General features: G+C 43.0%; 2 protein-coding genes and 1 pseudogene across 4 annotated transcripts; 1 reads left to right on the forward strand and 2 right to left on the reverse strand.

Moving 5' to 3' along the window:
• Positions 1–250: 250 nt before the first annotated feature.
• On the reverse strand, positions 251–5,792 carry LOC139573615 (zinc transporter ZIP1-like). The gene is made up of 4 exons (XM_071397271.1): positions 4,643–5,792; positions 3,917–4,208; positions 2,177–2,307; positions 251–1,806 (listed from the first exon to the last, which is right to left on the reverse strand). The coding sequence occupies exons 2-4, from the start codon at positions 4,104–4,106 to the stop codon at positions 1,111–1,113; spliced, it is 1,017 nt and encodes a 338-aa protein (XP_071253372.1). The 5' UTR covers positions 4,107–4,208; positions 4,643–5,792; the 3' UTR covers positions 251–1,110.
• A 3,513-nt stretch (positions 5,793–9,305) lies between these two features.
• LOC139572590 (histidine N-acetyltransferase-like) lies at positions 9,306–17,817 on the reverse strand (annotated as a pseudogene).
• LOC139573614 (cyclic AMP-responsive element-binding protein 3-like protein 4) lies at positions 17,034–21,640 on the forward strand. Of its 3 annotated transcripts, none has more exons than XM_071397270.1 (10): positions 17,034–17,232; positions 17,977–18,120; positions 18,288–18,552; positions 18,675–18,817; positions 19,247–19,336; positions 19,551–19,657; positions 19,930–19,998; positions 20,100–20,184; positions 20,280–20,376; positions 20,468–21,640. In XM_071397270.1, exons 2-10 carry the CDS (start codon positions 17,980–17,982, stop codon positions 20,791–20,793), a joined length of 1,323 nt encoding a protein of 440 aa, XP_071253371.1. In that variant the 5' UTR covers positions 17,034–17,232; positions 17,977–17,979; the 3' UTR covers positions 20,794–21,640. The 3 variants fall into 3 exon arrangements, with proteins under 3 accessions (XP_071253371.1, XP_071253369.1, XP_071253370.1); XM_071397268.1 differs by having other exon boundaries at positions 17,036–17,232; positions 19,247–19,354; XM_071397269.1 differs by having other exon boundaries at positions 17,036–17,232; positions 17,977–18,105; positions 19,247–19,354.
• The last annotated feature ends 348 nt before the right edge of the window (positions 21,641–21,988 follow it).

The raw sequence follows: 21,988 nt of genomic DNA on the forward strand, positions 1-21,988 counted from the left end.
ATTTTTTATGCAAGGCTAGGTCAACACAGAAATTACAGTACTGTGTAATGGATATTTTGGATATTGATTAAAAAACGTTAAATTGTTCCAAAATACAACTATTGTATTGGTTGATTTTCTCAAAATAAAAAGGCTGCATATTAACCTGATTATTCAGTAGTAAAATACACTGCCAGACTGGTTGTCTGATCACTATCATACTCATCACTAATCCTATCGCTCTCCAGGTGAAAAATAAATAGAAAACATGTTCAATTATTTCAGATTACTTTTAATCAGTAAACCAGGTACAGATAAACAAGTGCTGATATAAAAGTGAACATAAAAACAAGAGCAGCCATTTCAATTATTCAAACTCAAGTTTTACAAGAGAATAGAGGACGAATTCAAAGCTCTCACCACATGGCAGTGAAATAAGGGCCTATATTTAGATCTCAATGTAAGGCTCTGACAAAGAGCAACCACTCCATGTATCTTTTTAAGCATTTAAAGTAGTAGCCAGCTGTATATGCTCTTATGTTTTTTTTAGGGGCTAGGCAGTCATACTACTGAACAAACAAATGTGTGTACAATTCAGGACACAGCTAGTTAGATTTCACAGCCAGCAAAACATTAGGTATGCTATAATATCAAACCAGGAGTTATATAATGCTCATATTACCTTTTTTTAAATCAGGTCATTTTGACCACATCACGGTATACAGAAAGCCATTTGTGAAGTATGTTATTGTTAATATAAAAAATATAGATACATTCAAATTCTCATATCTAAAATAGAAAATGTTATATGATGTTAATTTCAAAGCATGGCAGGATTAGCATATATCCTTTTTTAAATCTGAATGAATAACATTCATCTACATATTAAAACTAAAATAATCAAGTTTCCAGTGTAAGGCAAACCAGCATTCTCCCTGCACCTTAAGAAAACTTGTTTGAATTAATAACACGCTTGAGTATCTTTTGGTCTCATGCTGTAAACATTGTTTAATGCTTATCAGTCCAAATTGCATTCTCACGGCGCAAGAGGAAATTTGTTTTTGTCTTAACTCCCAGAAGGGCTGTCAGTTTTTGATCGAATCAGACCCAAAGGATTGATCTACAGAATATTTACATTTTGATGAACAGCATCCCAGTGACCACTGCGAACCCAGTGAGAATCATGGCCACCTTGGGGATGCGGTTCTGCGGGGAGCTTAGCTCATGGGGCAGGATCTCCATGAAGGTGATATACATAAAGGTGCCAGACGCCAGGCCTTCTAAGGTGGACCTGGCCAGCTGGTGCTGGGGGGATGACTTGGTCTCGGTGAGGGCAATGCCCAGCCCAATGCCCATTGGGGACATGAGGGCAAAGAGCAGGAGGCAAACTACCACGGCTGCCCGCCGCAGCTTGCCCTGGGCCAGCTTTAGGGCTAGACTGAAAGAGATGATGCTCTTGTGGAGGAGTAGAGCAACACAGATCTCCAGCACCTCTTGACTGTCCTCCTGTAACCCCACAGCCAGGCCCTCGAACACTGAGTGCAGAGATAAGGAAAATACTAGAATGAAGGCCCGGATGGCCGAGGTAGAGTTAAAGTCCACATGGAAGTGGGCATCCTCTCCCCCTAATTCCTCCCTACCATGGGAGTGGTGGGAGTGTCTCCGGCCATCTCTGTCATGTGATTGGACGCTGGAGTCCACCAATAGTGCGCGTCTTTCTTCAGAGTGGCCCGCCGATCGGTCTTTGAGGGCCAAGACTATTTGCTCCAGCACCAGGACCAAGAAGAAGCCCATGGCTATGATAAACTCAGGTAGAGGGAACTGAAGCTGGAAGGGGTAGATAGACAGATAAGAGGATAACACACAGTTTATAACTTACTTGGAAGAACTAACAACCGCAAAGATAGCCTAATCAGTCAAATTAAGCTGACAAATGTAACATTTTAAAAAATCAATTAAAAAAAGGTGTCTGCGAACAGAAATTGATGACTACAATGACTCTCTCTAAGTCATTCATCTGTATTTTTCTCAGCATTCAAATTTGACAAAGATTAAAAATGTAATTCTGACATCAAGTAATACAGGGCAGGCCAAGATAACGCTGTACTTCCTAAATACTAATCAGATGTGAAATGACTAACAGAAGGGCAGAAACCAAAAAAAGACACCGCTAATGGGGACTTCCCCAAATTCTTACTGTGATGCCCAGGCTACTAAATGCTTCATTGATCCCAGATAGGTAGTCAGGCACCAGGTCCAGAAGGCAAGTAGCAAAGAACACTCCTCCAGCGAAGCAGCTCACCAAGCTCACTACCTTGTGACGCGTTTCTGTGGAATACAATAGACCCAACTCAGCCACAAATGTATCAGCCAGTCATGCAAGTTTATTGAATGGCTCTACAACAATGTCAATGTTTTAACCTGTTTGTCTTCATCTGGTCTCCATGGAAAAAATATACAGATTTGACAGACTACAGCTGACAACATCCGGGAACAGATTACACAAAAGTGAGTAGGTATGTCTTCCTTTTACTAATTTATCTGCACTTTATTATTCAGCCCTGTGCAAAGTTATCGGATGTGCATGGAAGTTGAACCCACTTACATGCTACTGTCTTTACATGGATTTGGGGGTCTTTCTGTTTCATGTAGGGTTTGTAAAAGGAAGGAACACATAGGAGTCAACAAGTAAGTTTACACCCAGGACTTCCTTTCGGATAAATCCGTTTGAATTCAATCACTTTTTGACAGCATCCCATTTGATTTAAACAAAACTTTCCTACATGTTTTCCCATGGAAGAAGTGGTCAGAAAGTGACTTTTTGGACCTCGATCCCAAAACATTCAGGAGATAAGTGCTAAAAATTGACCCATTTTGCATACCCCACCATACAATAAGACATTCCATGTCTTCATCACTGGAAAAAATAAACGGTTGAGTTTGATGCCATTTAAAAGCTTACAAACAGGGTTATCAAACTACTTAATAATTTACTGAAAAATGTTTTTAATAAATATTATTTTACCTTAACATCAATTATCTAAAAAATAATCTTCATGTTCACATACATATAAAATATATTTTGATCTGTTTAACACTTTTTTGGTTACTACATGATTCCATATGTGTTATTTCATCGTTTTGATGTCTTCATTATTATTCTACAATGTAGAACATTTTAAAACTAAAGAAAAACCCTGGAATGAGTAGGTGTGTCCAAACTTTTGACTGGTACTGTATGTTGTAGCTTAGACCCTATTTTTACATCTGAGGTTTTTGTGTTGTGCCTGCCATCGGTTGAGACGCAACATGCTCTTGAATACAGGGTGGGTGTCATTTCAATCATAGAAATATATTTCATAGAATGGACCTATCCCTTCAGACCTCAGTAATTTAGCTGTTACACCATTGACATTTTAATTTAAATGACATTTTTACTTCTAATTACTAACAAAGATTTCCGCTGGTCCACCCATTGTCGAATGTCAATTTAAAATGGTCATGTCTATTCTATGATCTATATTTCAATAGGTTTCCTATGGAGGATTGACAGTATAATATAAAACAATTGATATTCCCATCCAAGTCAACATTGTGTGTAATTGACATTTAAGAAAAAAAAATGTTTAAAAAACATGTTCATAAGCTTTTAAATATGTAAATCTCAACTGTTTATCTTTTCCAGTGATGAAGAGATGGATGTCTCATGGTATGGTGTGTATGCAAAATAGGTCAACCGAGTATTTTATCTCTTGACTATTTTGCCATTCAGGTCCAAAAAGTAACTTTCTGAGCACTTCTACAATGGGAAAGAAATGTAAGGAAGGTTAGGTTCTATTAAATTCAAAAGGAGTACTATCAAATTTGTATTTAATGCAAATGGGTTTACCTTTAAATCACATTCTCAAAATTCATTCTGATCTAAAGTACCACTTACCTGGGTCTACATTGCACCTCCCTGCCCCCCTGACTAAGCACAAAGGGGCGAAGCCACAGACCAGTGTGATGGAGAAAAGAACAACCAGTGCTCCCAGCTTTACCTCCAGGCCAGGGACATAAGCTGGGTTCATCTGCACTTCAGATGGCCACCCGGAGAGGGCAACAGAAGATCCTTTTCTGAGAGCCATCTCTGCACTCCCTGCTTCTCTTTCACGCCTGAGTGAAACAGCAAAGAGTAGCTCTCAGACGCCCTCCATTGGCTTACAGTCGAATGGGGAGGGGTAGACCACCTGCATCAGAGAAGTTTGAGGAACATTTACCTACATTCAAATCAAGTCAATACAAATAAATGCAGTTTGACATTTATTGCATACATTTTCATAGTGCCCATGGTTTAGGGTGAGAGACGTCTGTGACAATGTCACATTGTAGCATCTGCTCTGGGATCTTGGCAAACAAATAACATGAATTCCCAGATACAGTATGTGAAAGGATAGAAACGTACAGTTTGTGAAGGAAAGGGGGGGAATAGAAAGTATGTGACTGATCTAACATCAGATAGATAACATTAAATTGGGACTGTTATAATATCATGTACAGCTGTTTAGAAAGTTAAAAACTATCGCTAGTCCATAAAAAGTTTTCAACAATTTGACTAAACGTATAGCTTTCTGCCTATGGCATCTCTCACATTACAAATAGCAAGCAATAAATAATGTACTACCTTCTGTCGTATTCTCTCATAAAAGGACAGCCTTGGTGAGCAGCTTGTATTGGCACAGACTTAATAACAAGTGGAAAAAAGGCAGCAAAATGACATTACTGCTATGCCAAAAAACTGCACTCTGTACGGGAAGTGATGATTCAACTGATCAGAATGAGGCTGGGACGACCTCGAGGGAGGGGCATATCCCGGATTCATCAACGCTCAGTGAAATCTGATCTCAAGTCAGATCTGCGTTTTAGCTGTCGATAGTTCATCTCAAGATTGGGGGTCCGATAAACAGATAATTTATCAGTTGTTTCGGAGCAACTTCGAACTATCGCGGTCTATTCATTCGTGGACTTTTGATACAAGAAATTCTGTACATTGTATCACTTATTAAATCGCACACAATTGCAACAGATGAAGAATTGAGGGGACATCATGTGCCATCTCTAGACTTTGTATCAGTCCAGTAAATGTGCGAAATATGACAATGGCATGCGTTCCAGTACCACACCTCTGCTGCATTCCCTAACCTAGTAGGCTACATACTAGCTAAGCATTTACCGTCAGGCAATGTCATTTGGACGTCGTTTTTTCTGGTCCTGTCTGGACCAGTGGTATTTATATATATTTTTTTGCTGCGGTCCGGACTGGCCTTGATTTCAACGTCAACAGACGGCTATGATCTGTTTAGATTAGGTCTGGTCCAGGCTGGCGTTGATTTGGCTACATATATACTTCTATGATTGGTCCGATAGGGTGTTTGCCTTTCACGCCAAGAACCGAGTTTGTTGTTTGCTACACTGGTGTCAGAAATGGGATGACAGCCATGACAATGAAACATGACGAGTAGCCTAAGAAAAATGCTGGAATCTCCTACTATCCTCAAATTCCACTGATCCTGCTTTTAGATTTGTGGGAAGTACTATAGTGAACAAGTATAGGCCTACACTTACCAACCAAGCATTTACAGACGTTGATGTCTTTTTTTAATTTATTTTTTATAGTGCTCTGTATTGTACCCTACTTTACTCTAATGTACTCTATTGAATAAAACTCCTGTACCGGGCCATACCGTACTGTGCTCTACTGTACTAAACTGCCGTACTCCAATGGGATGTTTAAACTTGTTAAACATACTGGCTGAGCGTACCACCCTCGGTAGAGCCTTGCGGTCAGCGACGGTGGAGTAGCCATACCAGGCAGTGATGCAGGGTCGAGTGTGTCAGGGACGGAGGAGGTGATGTGGTCTTTGACTAGCCTCAAAGCGTGAGTGCTACGGGTTGGGATGATAGTGAAGATCTTAAAGCAGGAGGGGATAACGGCCTAAGCTAGAGAGAGATGAAAATGTCCGAAAACACATCAGCTCTGAGGTTGCGGCTCGGGATGCCGTCTGGGCCGGCAGCCTTGCGAGGGTTAACACGTTTGAATGACTTACATATGTCCTCTGTGGAGACTTAACTCCTTGGGGCTCTCCTCGGCAGATCAGAGTCGTTAACGCTCGAAGTGTGAGAAAAAGGTGTTTACAGTGCCTTGCAAAAGTATTCATCCCCTTGGCGTTTTCCTATTTTGTTGCATTACATCCTGTAATTTAAATTGATTTAAATTTGGATTTCATGTAATGGACATACACAAAATAATCCAAATTGGTGAAGTGAAACGAAAAAAATAACTTGTTTCAAAAAAATTACAACGGAAAAGTGGTGCGTGCATATGTACAAACAGGTCAGGAACAAAGTTGTGAAGTACAGATCAGGGTTGGGTTATAAAAAATATCCGAAACTTTGAACATCCCACAGAGCACCATTAAATCCATTATTAAAAAATGGAAAGAATACGGCACCAAAATCTAACATTAAGTGCATGTGACAGATGGGAGCAATAATAAATATTCTGTTGCAGTCTTCAGTTGCAGTCTTTCCTATATTATTGTGATAGAATGCATACTTCATTGAGAATGTATGTGCAGTTGAAATTTGTCCATAGAATCAATGACAGAAAAATACATATGTTTCACGTCTGTAAATTGTCTTTTTGACATCCATTACAGACGTATTTTTTATGTCCGTATAAGACGTCTTCAAACCTTTCATTCAGCACATGAAAGGCACGTGATGTCAACGTATGGCAAACTATTTTCAAAGTAATTTTTCTCAGTGGGTAATGTATGTTATTACTTCCTGTATAGAATAAAAATATCTTGATTGCATAGTATATTGTTTAGAATTTAGGCCCATCTGTGTTTTTCAAAAGATCACCAACACAATGTTTTTAATGTATTTATTGAGGCAGAAATTGCTGATGCCACAACCCAGTTCTTATGAAGTGAGATCATAAAGAGACAAACCTTGCCTTGTATAAAAAAAGAGAAAAACAGAGTTCCATGAGTCATATATAACTGTCCTATTTTGCCATAGTATACAGGAGATCCTATCCAATTTATATTTGCCATAATATGAATAAACCATGAAATACAGTATAAAGGACATGAATATATTAAACACATTGTCTGACATTTTGGCTAAAGGCCTGGTTTGGAATTCAGTATGTAGATACGGCTTTTGAATTTACGGTGTTATTATATGTACATGAATGCTCAACGACACAATCCGACACAGCGGATCCAAGATGGCGTAGCAGTAGGACATTTGTCTTTGTCTTATCCCATTTACATTTACATTTAAGTCATTTAGCAGACGCTCTTATCCAGAGCGACTTACAAGTTGGTGCATTCACCTTATGATGTCCAGTGGAACAACCACTTTACAATAGTGCATCTAACTCTAAGGGGGGGGGGGGTTAGAAGGATTACTTTATCCTATCCTAGGTATTCCTTAAAGAGGTGGGGTTTCAGGTGTCTCCGGAAGGTGGTGATTGATTCCGCTGACCTGGCGTCGTGGGGGAGTTTGTTCCACCATTGGGGTGCCAGAGCAGCGAACAGTTTTGACTGGGCTGAGCGGGAGCTGTACTTCCTCAGAGGTAGGGAGGCGAGCAGGCCAGAGGTGGATGAACGCAGTGCCCTTGTTTGGGTGTAGGGCCTGATCAGAGCCTGAAGGTACGGAGGTGCCGTTCCCCTCACAGCTCCGTAGGCAAGCACCATGGTCTTGTAGCGGATGCGAGCTTCAACTGGAAGCCAGTGGAGAGAGCGGAGGAGCGGGGTGACGTGAGAGAACTTGGGAAGGTTGAACACCAGACGGGCTGCGGCGTTCTGGATGAGTTGTAGGGGTTTAATCGCACAGGCAGGGAGCCCAGCCAACAGCGAGTTGCAGTAATCCAGACGGGAGATGACAAGTGCCTGGATTAGGACCTGCGCCGCTTCCTGTGTGAGGCAGGGTCGTACTCTGCGAATGTTGTAGAGCATGAACCTACAGGAACGGGTCACCGCCTTGATGTTGGTTGAGAACGACAGGGTGTTGTCCAGGATCACGCCAAGGTTCTTAGCGCTCTGGGAGGAGGACACAATGGAGTTGTCAACCGTGATGGCAAGATCATGGAACGGGCAGTCCTTCCCCGGGAGGAAGAGCAGCTCCGTCTTGCCGAGGTTCAGCTTGAGGTGGTGATCCGTCATCCACACTGATATGTCTGCCAGACATGCAGAGATGCGATTCGCCACCTGGTTATCAGAAGGGGGAAAGGAGAAGATTAATTGTGTGTCGTCTGCATAGCAATGATAGGAGAGACCATGTGAGGATATGACAGAGCCAAGTGACTTGGTGTATAGCGAGAATAGGAGAGGGCCTAGAACAGAGCCCTGGGGGACACCAGTGGTGAGAGCACGTGGTGCGGAGACAGATTCTCGCCACGCCACCTGGTAGGAGCGACCTGTCAGGTAGGACGCAATCCAAGCGTGGGCCGCGCCGGAGATGCCCAACTCGGAGAGGGTGGAGAGGAGGATCTGATGGTTCACAGTATCAAAGGCAGCCGATAGGTCTAGAAGGATGAGAGCAGAGGAGAGAGAGTTAGCTTTAGCAGTGCGGAGCGCCTCCGTGACACAGAGAAGAGCAGTCTCAGTTGAATGACTAGTCTTGAAACCTGACTGATTTGGATCAAGAATGTCATTCTGAGAGAGATAGCAGGAGAGCTGGCCAAGGACGGCACGTTCAAGAGTTTTGGAGAGAAAAGAAAGAAGGGATACTGGTCTGTAGTTGTTGACATCAGAGGGATCGAGTGTAGGTTTTTTCAGAAGGGGTGCAACTCTCGCTCTCTTGAAGGCGGAAGGGACGTAGCCAGCGGTCAAGGATGAGTTGATGAGCGAGGTGAGGTAGGGGAGAAGGTCTCCGGAAATGGTCTGGAGAAGAGAGGAGGGGATAGGGTCAAGCGGGCAGGTTGTTGGGCGGCCGGCCGTCACAAGACGCGAGATTTCATCTGGAGAGAGAGGGGAGAAAGAGGTCAAAGCACAGGGTAGAGCAGTGTGAGCAGAACCAGCGGTGTCGTTTGACTTAGCAAACGATGATCGGATGTCGTCGACCTTCTTTTCAAAATGGTTGACGAAGTCATCCGCAGAGAGGGAGGAGGGGGGGGGAGGAGGATTCAGGAGGGAGGAGAAGGTGGCAAAGAGCTTCCTAGGGTTAGAGGCAGATGCTTGGAATTTAGAGTGGTAGAAAGTGGCTTTAGTGGCTTTAGCAGCAGAGACAGAAGAGGAGAATGTAGAGAGGAATGTAAATAGCCGGTCTTTTTCGTATATATCTTAATCTCACTTTCTATCTACGAACTAAATATACTTTCTTGCAACCCGCCTCACTCAATGTGGTACGGCTCTGCTATTTTTATTCCTTATAACTGGAACTTCCATCAGGAGCTAGCCAGCTAACTAGCTACTAGTTCTTGTTAGCCGCGGCTAGCGGTCTTCACCTTTTTCTCGGTCACCAACCAGCCTTAGCTCGGACAACACCTGCCAGTCTGCACAGCGCGATATCAACCCATAACATATCGGACTGCCTCTCTCTACCACAACACCGGATTCCTGCCGCTCTGGATCATTACACCGGATCATCGCAGCTAGCTAGCTGCAAACGAGTGGCTACTGTTAGCTAACGCCTCTGTCCCGATGCAAGCACCATCTAGCCTTCAGCTAGCCTCGAGCTAGGCCCATATAGCAGCTAATTCTAGGGCTACAATACCTCCTTTGCCAATTGGCTTGGACCCTTTATTGTCGACATGGAGACCCGCAGATCCATCACGACTGGACTGCCGACGTAATCGCCCGATGTGGTCTCAACAGGATATTCTGTTACGATGTTGCCGAAGAACCATCTACAAGCCCCGGCCCGCTAGCTTTTCTGAACGCTTTTCTGAACGCTGTGTCCCCTCCTCCCCTAGCGTAGTAAGTGACTACAGAACGGCACCCTGGCTCACCTATTGCTTCTCTTTTGCCCCTATGATCACTCGGCTGTTCTGGCTAGTTCTTATTGTTTTATTTCACTGTAGAGCCCTCAGTCCCACTCAAAATGCCTTAGATAGCTCTTTTGTCCAACCCCACACACATGTGGAGACCTCACCTGGCTTAATTGGTGCCTCCAGAGGCGAAACCTCTCTCATCGCCACTCAACGCCTAGGTTTACCTCCACTGTACTCACATCCTACCATACCATTGTCTGTACATTATGCTCTGAATCTATTCAAACACGCCCAGAAATCTGCTCCTTTTATTCTCTGTCCCCAACGCACTAGACGACTAGTTCTTATAGCATTTAGCCGTACCCTCATCCTACTCCTCTGTTCCTCTGGTGATGTAGTGGTTAACCCAGGCCCTGTAGCCCCCAGTTCCACTCCTATTCCCCAGGCGCTTTCATTTGTTGACTTCTGTAACTGTAAAAGCCTTGGTTTCATGCATGTTAACATCAGAAGCCTCCTCCCAAAGTTTGTTTTATTCAACTACAACATTTTCCACCAAGATAGAACTGCCAAAGGGGGTGGAGTTTCAATCGACTGCAGTGTTATGTCATGCTATCCAGGTCTATGCCCAAACAGTTCGAGCTTCTACTTTTATAAATTCACCTTTCCAGAAATAAGTCTCTCACTGTTGCCGCTTGTTATAGACCCCCCTCAGTACCCAGCTGTGCCCTGGACACCATACGTGAATTAATTGCCCCCCATTTATCTTCAGAGTTCATACTGTTAGGTGACCTAAACTGGGATATGCTTAACACCCCGGCCATCCTACAATCTAAGCTAGATGCCCTCAATCTCACACAAATTATCAAGGAACCTACCAGGTACAACCCTAAATCCGTAAACACGGGCACCCTCATAGATATCATCCTGACCAACCTGCCCTCTAAATACACCTCTGCTGTCTTAAACTAGGATCTCAGCGATCACTGCCTCATTGCCTGTGTCCGTAATGGGTCCGCGGTCAGACGACCACCCCTCATCACTGTCAAACGCTCCCTAAAACACTCCAGGGAGCAGGCCTTTCTAATCGACCTGGCCTGGGTATCCTGGAAGGATATTGACCTCATTCCATCAGTAGAGGATTCCTGGTAATTCTTTAAAAGTGCTTTCCTCACCATCTTAAATAAGCATGCTCCATTCAAAAAAAATTGAACTAAGAACAGATATAGCCCTTGGTTCACTCCAGACTTGTCTGCCCTTGACCCTTGACCAGCACAAAAACACCCTGTGGCGTACTGCATTAGCATCGAATAGCCCCCGCGATTTGCAACTTTTCAGGGAAGTTAGGAACCAATATACACAGGCAGATAAGAAAGCAAAGGCTAGCTTTTTCAAACAGAACTTTGCACCCTGTAGTGCAAACTCCAAAAAGTTCTGGGACACTGTAAAGTCTATGGAGAATAAGAGCACCTCCTCTCAGCTGCCCACTGCTCTGAGGCTAGGAAACACTGTCACCACTGATAAATCTACGATAATCAAGAATTTCAATAAGCATTTTTCTACGGCTGGCCATGCTTTCCACCTGGCTACCCCTACCCCGGTCAACAGCTCTGCACCCCCCACAGCAACTTGCCCAAGCCTCCCCCATTTCTCCTTCACCAAAATCCAGAAAGCTGATGTTCTGAAAGAGCTGCAAAATCTGGACCCCTACAAATCAGCCGGGCTAGACAATCTGGACCCTCTTTCTAAAATTATCCGCCGCAATTGTTGCAACCCCTATTACTAGCCTGTTCAAACTCTCTTTTGTATCATCTGAGATCATTAAAGATTGGAAAGCTGCCGCGGTCATCCCCCTCTTCAAAGGGGGAGACACTCTAGACCCAAACTGTTATAGACCTATATCTATCCTACCCTGCCTTTTCTAAAGTCTTCGAAAGCCAAGTTAACAAACAGATCACCGACCATTTCGAATCCCACCGTACCTTCTCCGCTATGCAATCTGGTTTCAGAGCTGGTCACGGGTGCACCTCAGCCACGCTCAAGGTCCTAAATGATATCATAACCGCCATCGATAAAAGACAATACTGTGCAGCCGTCTTCATCGACCTGGCCAAGGCTTTCGACTCTGTCAATCACTTCATTCTTATTGGCAGACTCAACAGCCTTGGTTTCTCAAATGACTGCCTCGCCTGGTTCACCAACTACTTCTCAGATAGAGTTCAGTGTGTCAAATCGGAGGGCCTGTTGTCCGGACCTCTGGCAGTCTCTATGGGGGTGCCACAGGGTTCAATTCTTGGGCAGACTCTTTTCTCTGTATACATCAATGATGTCGTTCTTGCTGCTGGTGATTCTCTGATCCACCTCTACGCAGATGACACCATTCTGTATACTTCTAGCCCTTCTTTGGACACTGTGTTAACTAACCTCCAGACGAGCTTCAATGCCATACAACTCTCCTTCCGTGGCTTCCAACTGCTCTTAAATGCAAGTAAAACTAAATGCATGCTTTTCAACCAATCGCTGCCCGCACAAGCCTGCCCGTCTAGCATCACTACTACTCTGGACGGTTCTGACTTAGAAAATGTGGACAACTACAAATACCTAGGTGTCTGGCTAGACTGTAAACTCTCCTTCCAGACTCACATTAAGCATCTCCAATCCAAAATGAAATCTAGAATCGGCTTCCTATTTCGCAACAATGCGTCCTTCACTCATGCTGCCACACATACCCTCGTAAAACTAACTATCCTACCGATCCTTGACTTCGGCGATGTAATTTACTAAATAGCCTCCAACACTCTACTTAGACTACATCCAATTTGCTATCACAGTGCCATCCGTTTTGTCACCAAAGCCCCATATACTACCCACCACTGCGACCTGTATGCTCTCGTTGGCTGGCCCTCGCTTCATATTTGTCACCAAACCCACTGGCTCCAGGTCATCTATAAGTCTTTGCTAGGTAAAGCCCCGCCTTATCTCAGCTCACTGGTCACCATAGCAGCACCCACCCGTAGAACGCGCTCCAGCAGGTATATTTCACTGGTCATCCCCAAAGCCACCTCCTCCTTTGACCACCTTTCCTTCCAGTTCTCTGCTGCCAATGACTGGAACGAATTGAAAAAATCACTGAAGCTGGAGACTCTTATCTCCCTCACTATCTTTAAGCATCAGCTGTCAGAGCAGCTTACCGATCATTGCACCTGTACACAGCCCATCTGTAAATAGCCCACCCAACTACCTCATCCACATATTGCTACTTATTTTTTGCTCCTCTTCTGCACATCTATCACTCCAGTGTTTAATTGCTAAATTGTAATTATTTCGCCACTTTGGTCTATTTATTGCCTTACCTCCCAAATCCTACTACATTTGCACACACTTCATATAGATTTTTAGTTTGTGTTATTGACTGTACGTTTGTTTATCCCATGTGTAACTCTGTGTTGTTTGTGTCGCACTGCTTTGCTTTATCTTTGCCAGGTTTCAGTTGTAAATGAGAACTTGTTCTCAACTAGCCTACCTGGTTAAATAAAGGTAAAATAAATACAAATTGTGTTTCCTCCAGCTCCAGATATTGATAAAGGTCTCCAGCAAAAGCTCCTTCCAATAATTCTTGAAGAACATGACACTGGAAGGGTTCTGACAAAACTGCTTTAGCCCAGGATGGATACTGGGATGCACATACAGTACCAGTCAAAAGTTTGGACACACCTATTCATTCTGGGGATTTTCTTTATTTTTACTATTTTCTACATTGTAGAAAAATAGAAGACCTCAAAACTATGAAATAACACATATGGAATCATGTAGCAATAAAAAAAGTGTTAAACAAATCAAAATATATTTAAGAATGTTGATTCTTCAATGTAGCCACCTTGATGCCTCACTGACAGCTTTGCACACTCTTGGCATTCTCTCAACCAGATTCATGAGGTAGTCACCTGGAATGCATTTCAATTAACAGGTGTGCCATGTTAAAAGTTAATTTGTGGAATTTCTTTCCTTCTTTATGTATTTGAGCCAATCAGTTGTGTTGTGACAAGGTAGGTGTGGTATACAGAAGATAGCCCTATTTGGTAATTGATCAAGTCCATATTATGGCAAGAACAGCTCAAATAAGCAAAGAGAAACAACAGTCCATCATTACTTTAAGACATGAAGGTCAGTCAATTGGAAAATGTCAAGAACTTTTAAAGGTTCTTCAATTGCAGTTGCAAAAACCATCAAGCTATGACGAAACAGGCTCTCATGAGGACCGCCACAGGAAAGGAAGACCCAGAGTTACCAATGCTGCAGAGGATAAGTTCATCAGAGTTACCAGCCTCAGAAATTGCAGCCCAAAAAATAAATGCTTCACAGAGTTCAAGTAACAGACACATCTCAACATCAACTGTTCAGAGGAGACTGCGTGAATCAGGCCTTCATGGTCCAATTGCTGCAAAGAAACCACTACTAAAGGACACCAATAATAGGAAGAGACTTGCTTGGGCCAAGAAACACTAGCAAGGTACATTAGACTGGTGGAAATCTGTCCTTTGGTCTGATGAGTCCAAATGTGAGATTTTTGGTTCCAACCGCCGTGTCTTTGTGAGACGCATAGTAGGTGAACAGATGATCTCCCCATGTGTGCTTCCCACCGTGATACATGGAGGAGGAGGTGTGATAGTGGTTTGCTGGGGACACTGTCAGTGATTTATTTAGAATTCAAGGCACACTTAACCAGCATGGCTACCACAGCATTCTGCAGCGATACGCCATCCCATCTGGTTTGCGCTTAGTGGCACTATCATTTGTTTTTCAACAGGACAATGACCCAACACACTTCCAGGCTGTGTAAGGGCCATTTGACCAAGAAGGAGAGTGATGGAGTGCTGCATCAGATGACCTGGCCTCCACAATCACCCGACCTCAGCCCAATTGAGATGGTTTGGGATGAGTTGGACCGCAGAGTGAAGGAAAAGCAGCCAACAATTGCTCAGCATTTGTGGGAACTCCTTCAAGACTGTTGGAAAATAATTACAGGTGAAGCTGGTTGAGAGAATGCCAAGAGTGTGCAAAGCTGTCATCAAGGCAAAGGGTGGCTACTTTGAAGAATATACATTCTAAAATATATTTTGATTTGTTTAACACTTTTTTGTTTACTACATGATTCCGTATTTGTTATTTCATAATTTTGATGTCTTCTATTATTCTACAATGTAGAAAATTGTCAAAATAAAGAAAAACCCTTGAATGAGTAGGTGTTTCCAAACTTTTGACTGGTACTGTAAGTATAGAAGACGAGATATCCACTCAAGCATCAGGGCAGGTTTCTAAGCTGTGCCAGGAACAGAGTACAGACTGAATCAAGGCTGTGACCAAAAAATGTTGATGTTAAAATGGAGGGCAACGTGGCCTGGTGCGTGGTCTGGTGCGGAGACTTAGGGTATTGGGCCTGAGTGGGCAGTCTGCTAGCCAGGTTAGCCCCCTCCTGCGAAGCACTTCCAGATTAGCCTCCATAAACTTCAGTGGCTCTCAGTCGTTGATAATGGTGCAACCCGGCAGTAGGTTTGCAACTACGTATGTGCTCAGCACTGCTTTTTCTGCCTCTGCTTGGCTCAGGGTCACTGGGTTGAAGGCCTCAGCCTTGTACTCTTGGTCGAGTCTCTGTTGTAGTTCCTCAAGGAAAGGTCCTATGTCACCTACCTCACAACACAAATAAAGAACAATACACAATAGGTGATTCAAGAGAGAAGGCTATTTCAGCTCAAGATACATTGCATGATGCTTGTCCATACATACACTACCGTTCAAAAGTTTGTGGTCAATTAGAAATGTCCTTGTTTTTGAAAGAAAAGCTAATTTTTCTGTCCATTAAAATAACATCAAATTGATCAGAAATACAGTGTTAATGTTAATGTTGTAAATGACTATTGTAGCTGGAAACGGCAGATTTTTTATGGAATATCTACATAGGCCCATTATCAGCAACCATCACTCCTTTGGCACGTTGTGTTAGCTAATCCAAGTTTATCATTTTAAAAGGCTAATTGATCATTAGAAAACCCTTTTGCAATTATGTTAGCACAGCTGAAAACTGTTGTTCTGATTAAAGAAGCAATAAAACTGGCCTTCTTTAGACTAGTTGAGTATCTGGAGCATCAGCTTTTTTTTTTTCTCGGCACAGTCTTCGGGCAAGTGACCTGTGGAAAGTGACTGCAGGCATACACTGCAGGCATCTCTGGATGGGACCAGTAATCCCCTGGCCACTCACACTAGGAGCCACCCACAGCCCTTGCACTACAATGGTCTCCCCACCATCCACCAGCAGGACAGACTCTAACGCCACCTACAGGGTAAAGGGAATGATACAATTTCACAAAGTTGCATTCAAGATCGCAACATTTGGCTGCCTTTTCCATTCTTGATCAGTCAATCAACTACAAAGAATGGCGAGACAAAAAGATTAGTGTCTATTTGAAATAGATAAGTGCAAAGAGAGCAGTGAACACATACAAAGATTGACTCACCACTCTGCTATCCATTTTTGCAAGGAACACCAACCGACCAGGCTCTTCCAACCATTATTGACGTGCCAGCCATGTAGTCCAAACCATCAAAACTGCTTTGACATATCCATGACCTGTTCAAAGTCAGAACTCCAGATGGTGTGACACACTTTTAGATTTTGCCATGATCCCCTGGTTTTGCTCTGACTTTCCTACTGCAAAAACGTCTCATTAGAGAATGTTGGCAAAAGTATAGGTCTTTTGAGTTCAATACGATACTGTAACTGTTCTTTTCCAGTATGTCCAGTACAATCTCTAATTCACTGCTACATTGTGCCCACACATTTTTCACACATAAATTGCCCTGCCGAATCAAAGGCGTAAAGTGGGAGGGACTTCAGGGTTATTTGACGTTTATGAACTGTACAATGTTGGTGTAAATGTACTGATTTATAAAAGGGACATGTTTTTGCATTATGGAATAAGTAAGAAACAGAGAGAAATCCACATACTCTATCAGTTAGTGATTTTAGAGCCAACGGTTGCGTATAGGCGACGCACATCCGCCGTGTCAGTATGGTTATTCGCCCTCCGGGATGATTGACATGAGAATTGCCAGCTGGATTTTTGGGAGAAATGCGTCTTACACTGGTTGATCTTTAAACACTACTCGTCTGCATTTTTCTCCTCACGTTGGGCCTACTATTGTTGTAATGTTCTTGAAGTAGACCTATATATATATTCGGAAGAATCATCGCTTCTGAAAACAGCAGCAGACAAGTAAGTTGTTTGTGGTGACATGAAGTTATAGTCGGAGAGTACAATGTAACACTTGTTTATCCTGCTTGACAGGGAACGGAATCCTACACATGACCGAGGTGTCGTGTCAAACTCAACATCTAATACGAACCAAGAAGGAAATCGTTTACGAATGTTGAATTTTAATGGATCAACTTTATTTAAGTTCCGGCATTTAATAGTGTGAGATCATTATCTGAACAATTGGCTGAAATATTCATGCAATAGCCTACGATATAGAAAACATACGTATAGACAGACTATAGTTTATTAAATACTAATGGTGTGGGTCACGTACTATTATTATTTCTGCTAGCCTAACTAGTAGGCCTACATATTAAATATGAGGCCAAAAAAGGGTAACAGTTGTGATTTTATGAGGGGGTACAATTGCTATTGAGAAAGCCTATCAGTTTTTAATACAACTGTGTGTGTGTGTGCGTGCGTGCGTGCGTGTACCAGGATGCTGATATCCTCTTGCGAAAGGACTCCCACTGATTAAACAGTAATAATAGATATAGCTCCACCCTTTAACAGCTCTCTGAGCAGTTGCCACACCTTCTTCATGCTTTATAAATCTTCACTTACAACAACATAGATATGAGTTTCAAACACTTTAATAACAAAGAGTTGTAACATTGACAGTGCAATAAGAGAAGTACACAAAAGTGAACTGAATTGATAAATATTTTGTAATACTTCTAACTGCTGTTTTGTTTCTTCTAGGACATGGATATAGAGAATGGAGAGCTGTTTTTCGGACACAAAGCAGAGGAGAGTTGGGGACTGGAAGGGCCATTTTCTTGCTCTGATGTTATCTATGCTGGCTCTGAAAAACCCCTGGATGAATGCACGGTAGACCCCCAAAGTGTGCGGATGGTTTCCCATTATGACTAGTTGTACAATATAGTGAGCCAAGTTGTAAAGACCTGGGGCAATATTTACTCAACTTTATTTATTAACACATTATTAACATGTAAAAATGTATTATACCCATTTGCTTAAAGTATTACCAAATTCCTCTCCATATGTTACAGGGTCTAAACGACAGCGAGCCAGAGGATGTGCTTTATGCCATCAATCCAAATGACGTCTTCCCTACCAGAGACCCAGTGGAGACCTCCTCAGAGAGCGACAGTGGCATCTCTGAGGAACCCTGCTCCAAGAGCCCCCTAACTGCCACGGTGGACCCCTCTCAGGTCCCCACAACTATCTATCAGGTGGTCTATGACATCAGCACCCTGGCCAACATCAAGACGGAGCCAGAGCAGCATAGTGTTGATGTCATTTCCATAGAACTGGGTGAGTGTGTGTGTGTGTGTGTGTGTGTGTGTGTGTGTACGCTAGCGCACACGCATATGTGTGTGTGAGTCCATGTGTGTTGGGTGGGAGTTTACTCTCTTTTTCTATGTCTTCTGCTACAGATGAGTGGAGTTCTCAGATGTTGATCTCGGAGTCCTGTATCGTCAACGAGTTACCCCTAGTATCCGCTGGTAGATTTGACCATGGTCACTTTTCTACCCTCTCTGGTTCCACCTCAGGCCCCACCAGTCCAGACAGCCCGCTGGTGAGACTTAAAAGGGGCAAGTTGACTCCAAAATAAGAGTTTTTTGGTATTTTCACACCACAAAAGTGGTCTTATGCCAAGATAAATCCATATTCAATGGCATCTGTTATGAAGATCCCGCCGTATGCATTAGGACAAAGCTGCAGGGCTCAATCCCAAATGAATAGGGAATGTTTTTACCATCTAATTAGATGTAATTACATAGTGACAATCTTTCCCGCTTATTTATAATGGAGGCCTGCAAATTTATTGTAAAGATGTGGTGAAATCCATAGGCCTCAATCCCTAATGAATGGAGAAGATAGGCACAATAAGAAGATAGTGGGGGAGGGGGATTGTTAGTCTGAGACCCCGGTGGTTGTTCAAGTGTCTCTCTATGGGATTATGGCGGTGAGGATTATAAACACAATATCCTCTTCTCCTGATCAGCTTTACCCTGACCTCACACTGACTGAGGAGGAGCAGAAACTGCTGAACCAAGAGGGGATCTCTCTGCCCAACAACCTGCCCCTCACCAAGGTCAGACACACACGCACGGTAGATTGTACACTATTCTATGTACCCCAAATCCATTACTTCCCTGCATGCACTTGGATTACATTACTTTTGCATAACAACTTTGACATAACAAATTACTTTGCTGTATATTTTATATGATTTGACTGAAATTGAGTGAAATTGTTTAGCTCTGAGTTGAATTGCATCTAAATGTACTGGACTGAATTCCTTCTAGGCCGAGGAACGGATTCTGAAAAAAGTGAGACGCAAAATACGCAACAAACAGTCAGCCCAAGACAGCCGTCGCAGGAAGAAGGACTATGTGGATGGGCTTGAGAGCAGGTGAGGCCTGAGGCTTCGATTAGGCTCCATGAAAATTGGACCCACTTTGTAGTCCATGGTGGATAATATCCTCTATAAACAACTCACTTGCATTTCCTTAGCATTTTCATTTGTGGTACAACAGTGAGGCATGTGCAGTAGGAAGTCCTGACAATGGGTCCTTCTGTTCTATTCTGCCACTGAGTTATTGTTGACTCTCCCCAATGGGGTGACACTGCCGGACAGTAGGAATACTTTTCTGTCAGTGACCCTAGGTATTTTCTGTGTCTCAGGGCAGCAGCTTGCTCAGTGCAAAACAAAGAGCTGCAGAGGACCGTGGAACAGCTGGAGAAACACAACATGTAAGTAAATTGGCTAACATCACCTTTTTGCACTGATGATGCTCAATGAAGATGTCTGTGTCTTGTTAGTTCTGGTGTTTTTATAATATCTCCATGCACAGGTCTCTCCTGGCTCAGCTGCGCAGACTACAGTCGCTGATCAAGCAGACGGTCACTAAAGCAGCACAGACCAGCACCTGCGTCATGGTGAGATCAACATGTCTTTCATCCATGCCTTTGCGTACTTTCAGGGTGATCTTTAAAAAAAGTTAATTGAACGTGTGTCTGTTGTTTCCCATCAGATTATCATCTTCTCTCTGGGCCTCATCATCTTCCCAAGTTACAGCCCCTTCCACTGGGGCGCCTCATCCATAGAAGAGGACTATACACCAAAAGGAGGTTAGTTATCTATTTAGGAATTAATAATGGATCATTTTTCCTCTGAAAACTATGAAAGTTAAATAGCCTTCCCTCTTCTTTACCATTTCAGTTATCTCCAGAAACATCCTCACAGATCCTGCTTCATCCTTGCAAGCTGCTGAGGATGTGGACAACCGTATCATTCAGCCCGATTCCCTACCCGTTTCCCGTGACCTCAGCCAATCAGATCCCCCGGATGCTTCCATAATACTAAAGCAACCAATAGAAAGTCCCAAAATCACTGACATTGAGGGTGTGGCCCTGGAGGAGAGCCAACCAGGGAACAGCTCGACTCTGATTGACGGGCTTACTGAACCTCTGGCCCTGGTGTCAGCAACAGGAAAAGGGAGTGCAAGCCTTGACCCCACCAAACCAGCCCACACTGATGAGATGTAGACATTGTTGATGAACTAGTTTGACAACATTCCATTTGCTTTATAGAGCTCTTCAAAGCTCCTTGAATTCATTATGAACAATGGACAAGTCCAATATGCGGCCCCATTACCACATTGGTTTTCAACAAGACCCCTTTGGGTGCCTTCAATGCCTAACCATTGCCTTACTCTTTTTTGGTGCTGTGGTGCAAACAAAGTTTAATCTGGGATTCGGTGGAATGGTCCTCAAAATGGGTTAAACATTTTTGACTGTTTTGACTTTTCTATTTAAGCACCACTTCTTAATGTTTGTATGGTAAAGGTTTCAGTACATTTCTAACTTTGAACTCCGAGGAGTTAGTTAGTACATCCTGTGGGAAGGATGAAGGTTGTTAGATTGTAGCCTCAAAAATATTCAGATATGAATATATTGTTTTGGCTATCCATACTTTAAGCAAGTCTTAGTGTACACCACACACACTCCTTGAAAGTGAGCCTACACCGATGGATTATGTTTTGGACTAACTACCTACTCGTGTGCAAACTGTTTGTGAAACTGCCTAGCTAGTTTCTGACTGGCATCTGTGCTCAATGTAGTTTGCAGCTCCCATAACTGAATGCTGAGAGACTCATTTTGCACTGTAAGCAAACTGTCATATCTTTTGCGTGTACTTAAAAATGTCCTTTGGCCCTCATTCGGTTAAGAGATAAACGGTGTGTACAATCCAAACATGTCCTTATCTTAAGCATGAAATTGTGGTCCAAATGTATACTCTTCACAGAACTTGCTATCCTAATTTTAGTGGTTGCTGGTGTCCTATTTTATGTGCTTTACTTTACTTTTTATATTTATTAAAATGGGAACAATACTGGTTTTGCTTTATCGTAATTATACAGCCTACCTGAAGTTTGACTATTCAGAGCATTGAAGAAATCCATGAAAAAATGTATTGACAACTGCCATAACTACGCTTGCCCTGAGGATAATCTCATGCTTTTGAATGCTGTTGAAGATGACGAGTTCCCCTCTTTACCGCTTACTCCGTGCAAACCTCCACTCTCCAAAAAATCAAACATGGACTCTGACATCGTGGCTACCCTCTCCTTACTCATCAACTCCAGGTCTGACGCCATTGAGACAATGGTAGGTGCGAACACCGTGGTAATCAAAGGCTTGAAAAAGACGAGTTTGCATGTGGTGTAATCAAGGATGTCAA

The sequence above is a fragment of the Salvelinus alpinus genome, chromosome 4 (genome assembly GCF_045679555.1).
Source record: "Salvelinus alpinus chromosome 4, SLU_Salpinus.1, whole genome shotgun sequence".
NCBI lineage: Eukaryota > Metazoa > Chordata > Actinopteri > Salmoniformes > Salmonidae > Salvelinus > Salvelinus alpinus.

Bases quoted from the DNA above. Each gene is read 5' to 3' on its own strand.
- LOC139573615 (XM_071397271.1), bottom strand. From the start codon at position 4,106: ATGGCTCTCAGAAAAGGATCTTCTGTTGCCCTCTCCGGGTGGCCATCT. The intron at 2,308-3,916 runs GTAAGTGGTACT...TGTATTCCACAG, and splicing joins GAGGTGCAATGTAGACCCAG to AAACGCGTCACAAGGTAGTG. The intron at 1,807-2,176 runs GTAAGAATTTGG...TACCCCTTCCAG, and splicing joins TTAGTAGCCTGGGCATCACA to CTTCAGTTCCCTCTACCTGA.
- LOC139573614 (XM_071397268.1), top strand. From the start codon at position 17,980: ATGGATATAGAGAATGGAGAGCTGTTTTTCGGACACAAAGCAGAGGAG. The intron at 18,121-18,287 runs GTGCGGATGGTT...CATATGTTACAG, and splicing joins GCACGGTAGACCCCCAAAGT to GGTCTAAACGACAGCGAGCC. The intron at 19,355-19,550 runs GTAGATTGTACA...AATTCCTTCTAG, and splicing joins AGGTCAGACACACACGCACG to GCCGAGGAACGGATTCTGAA.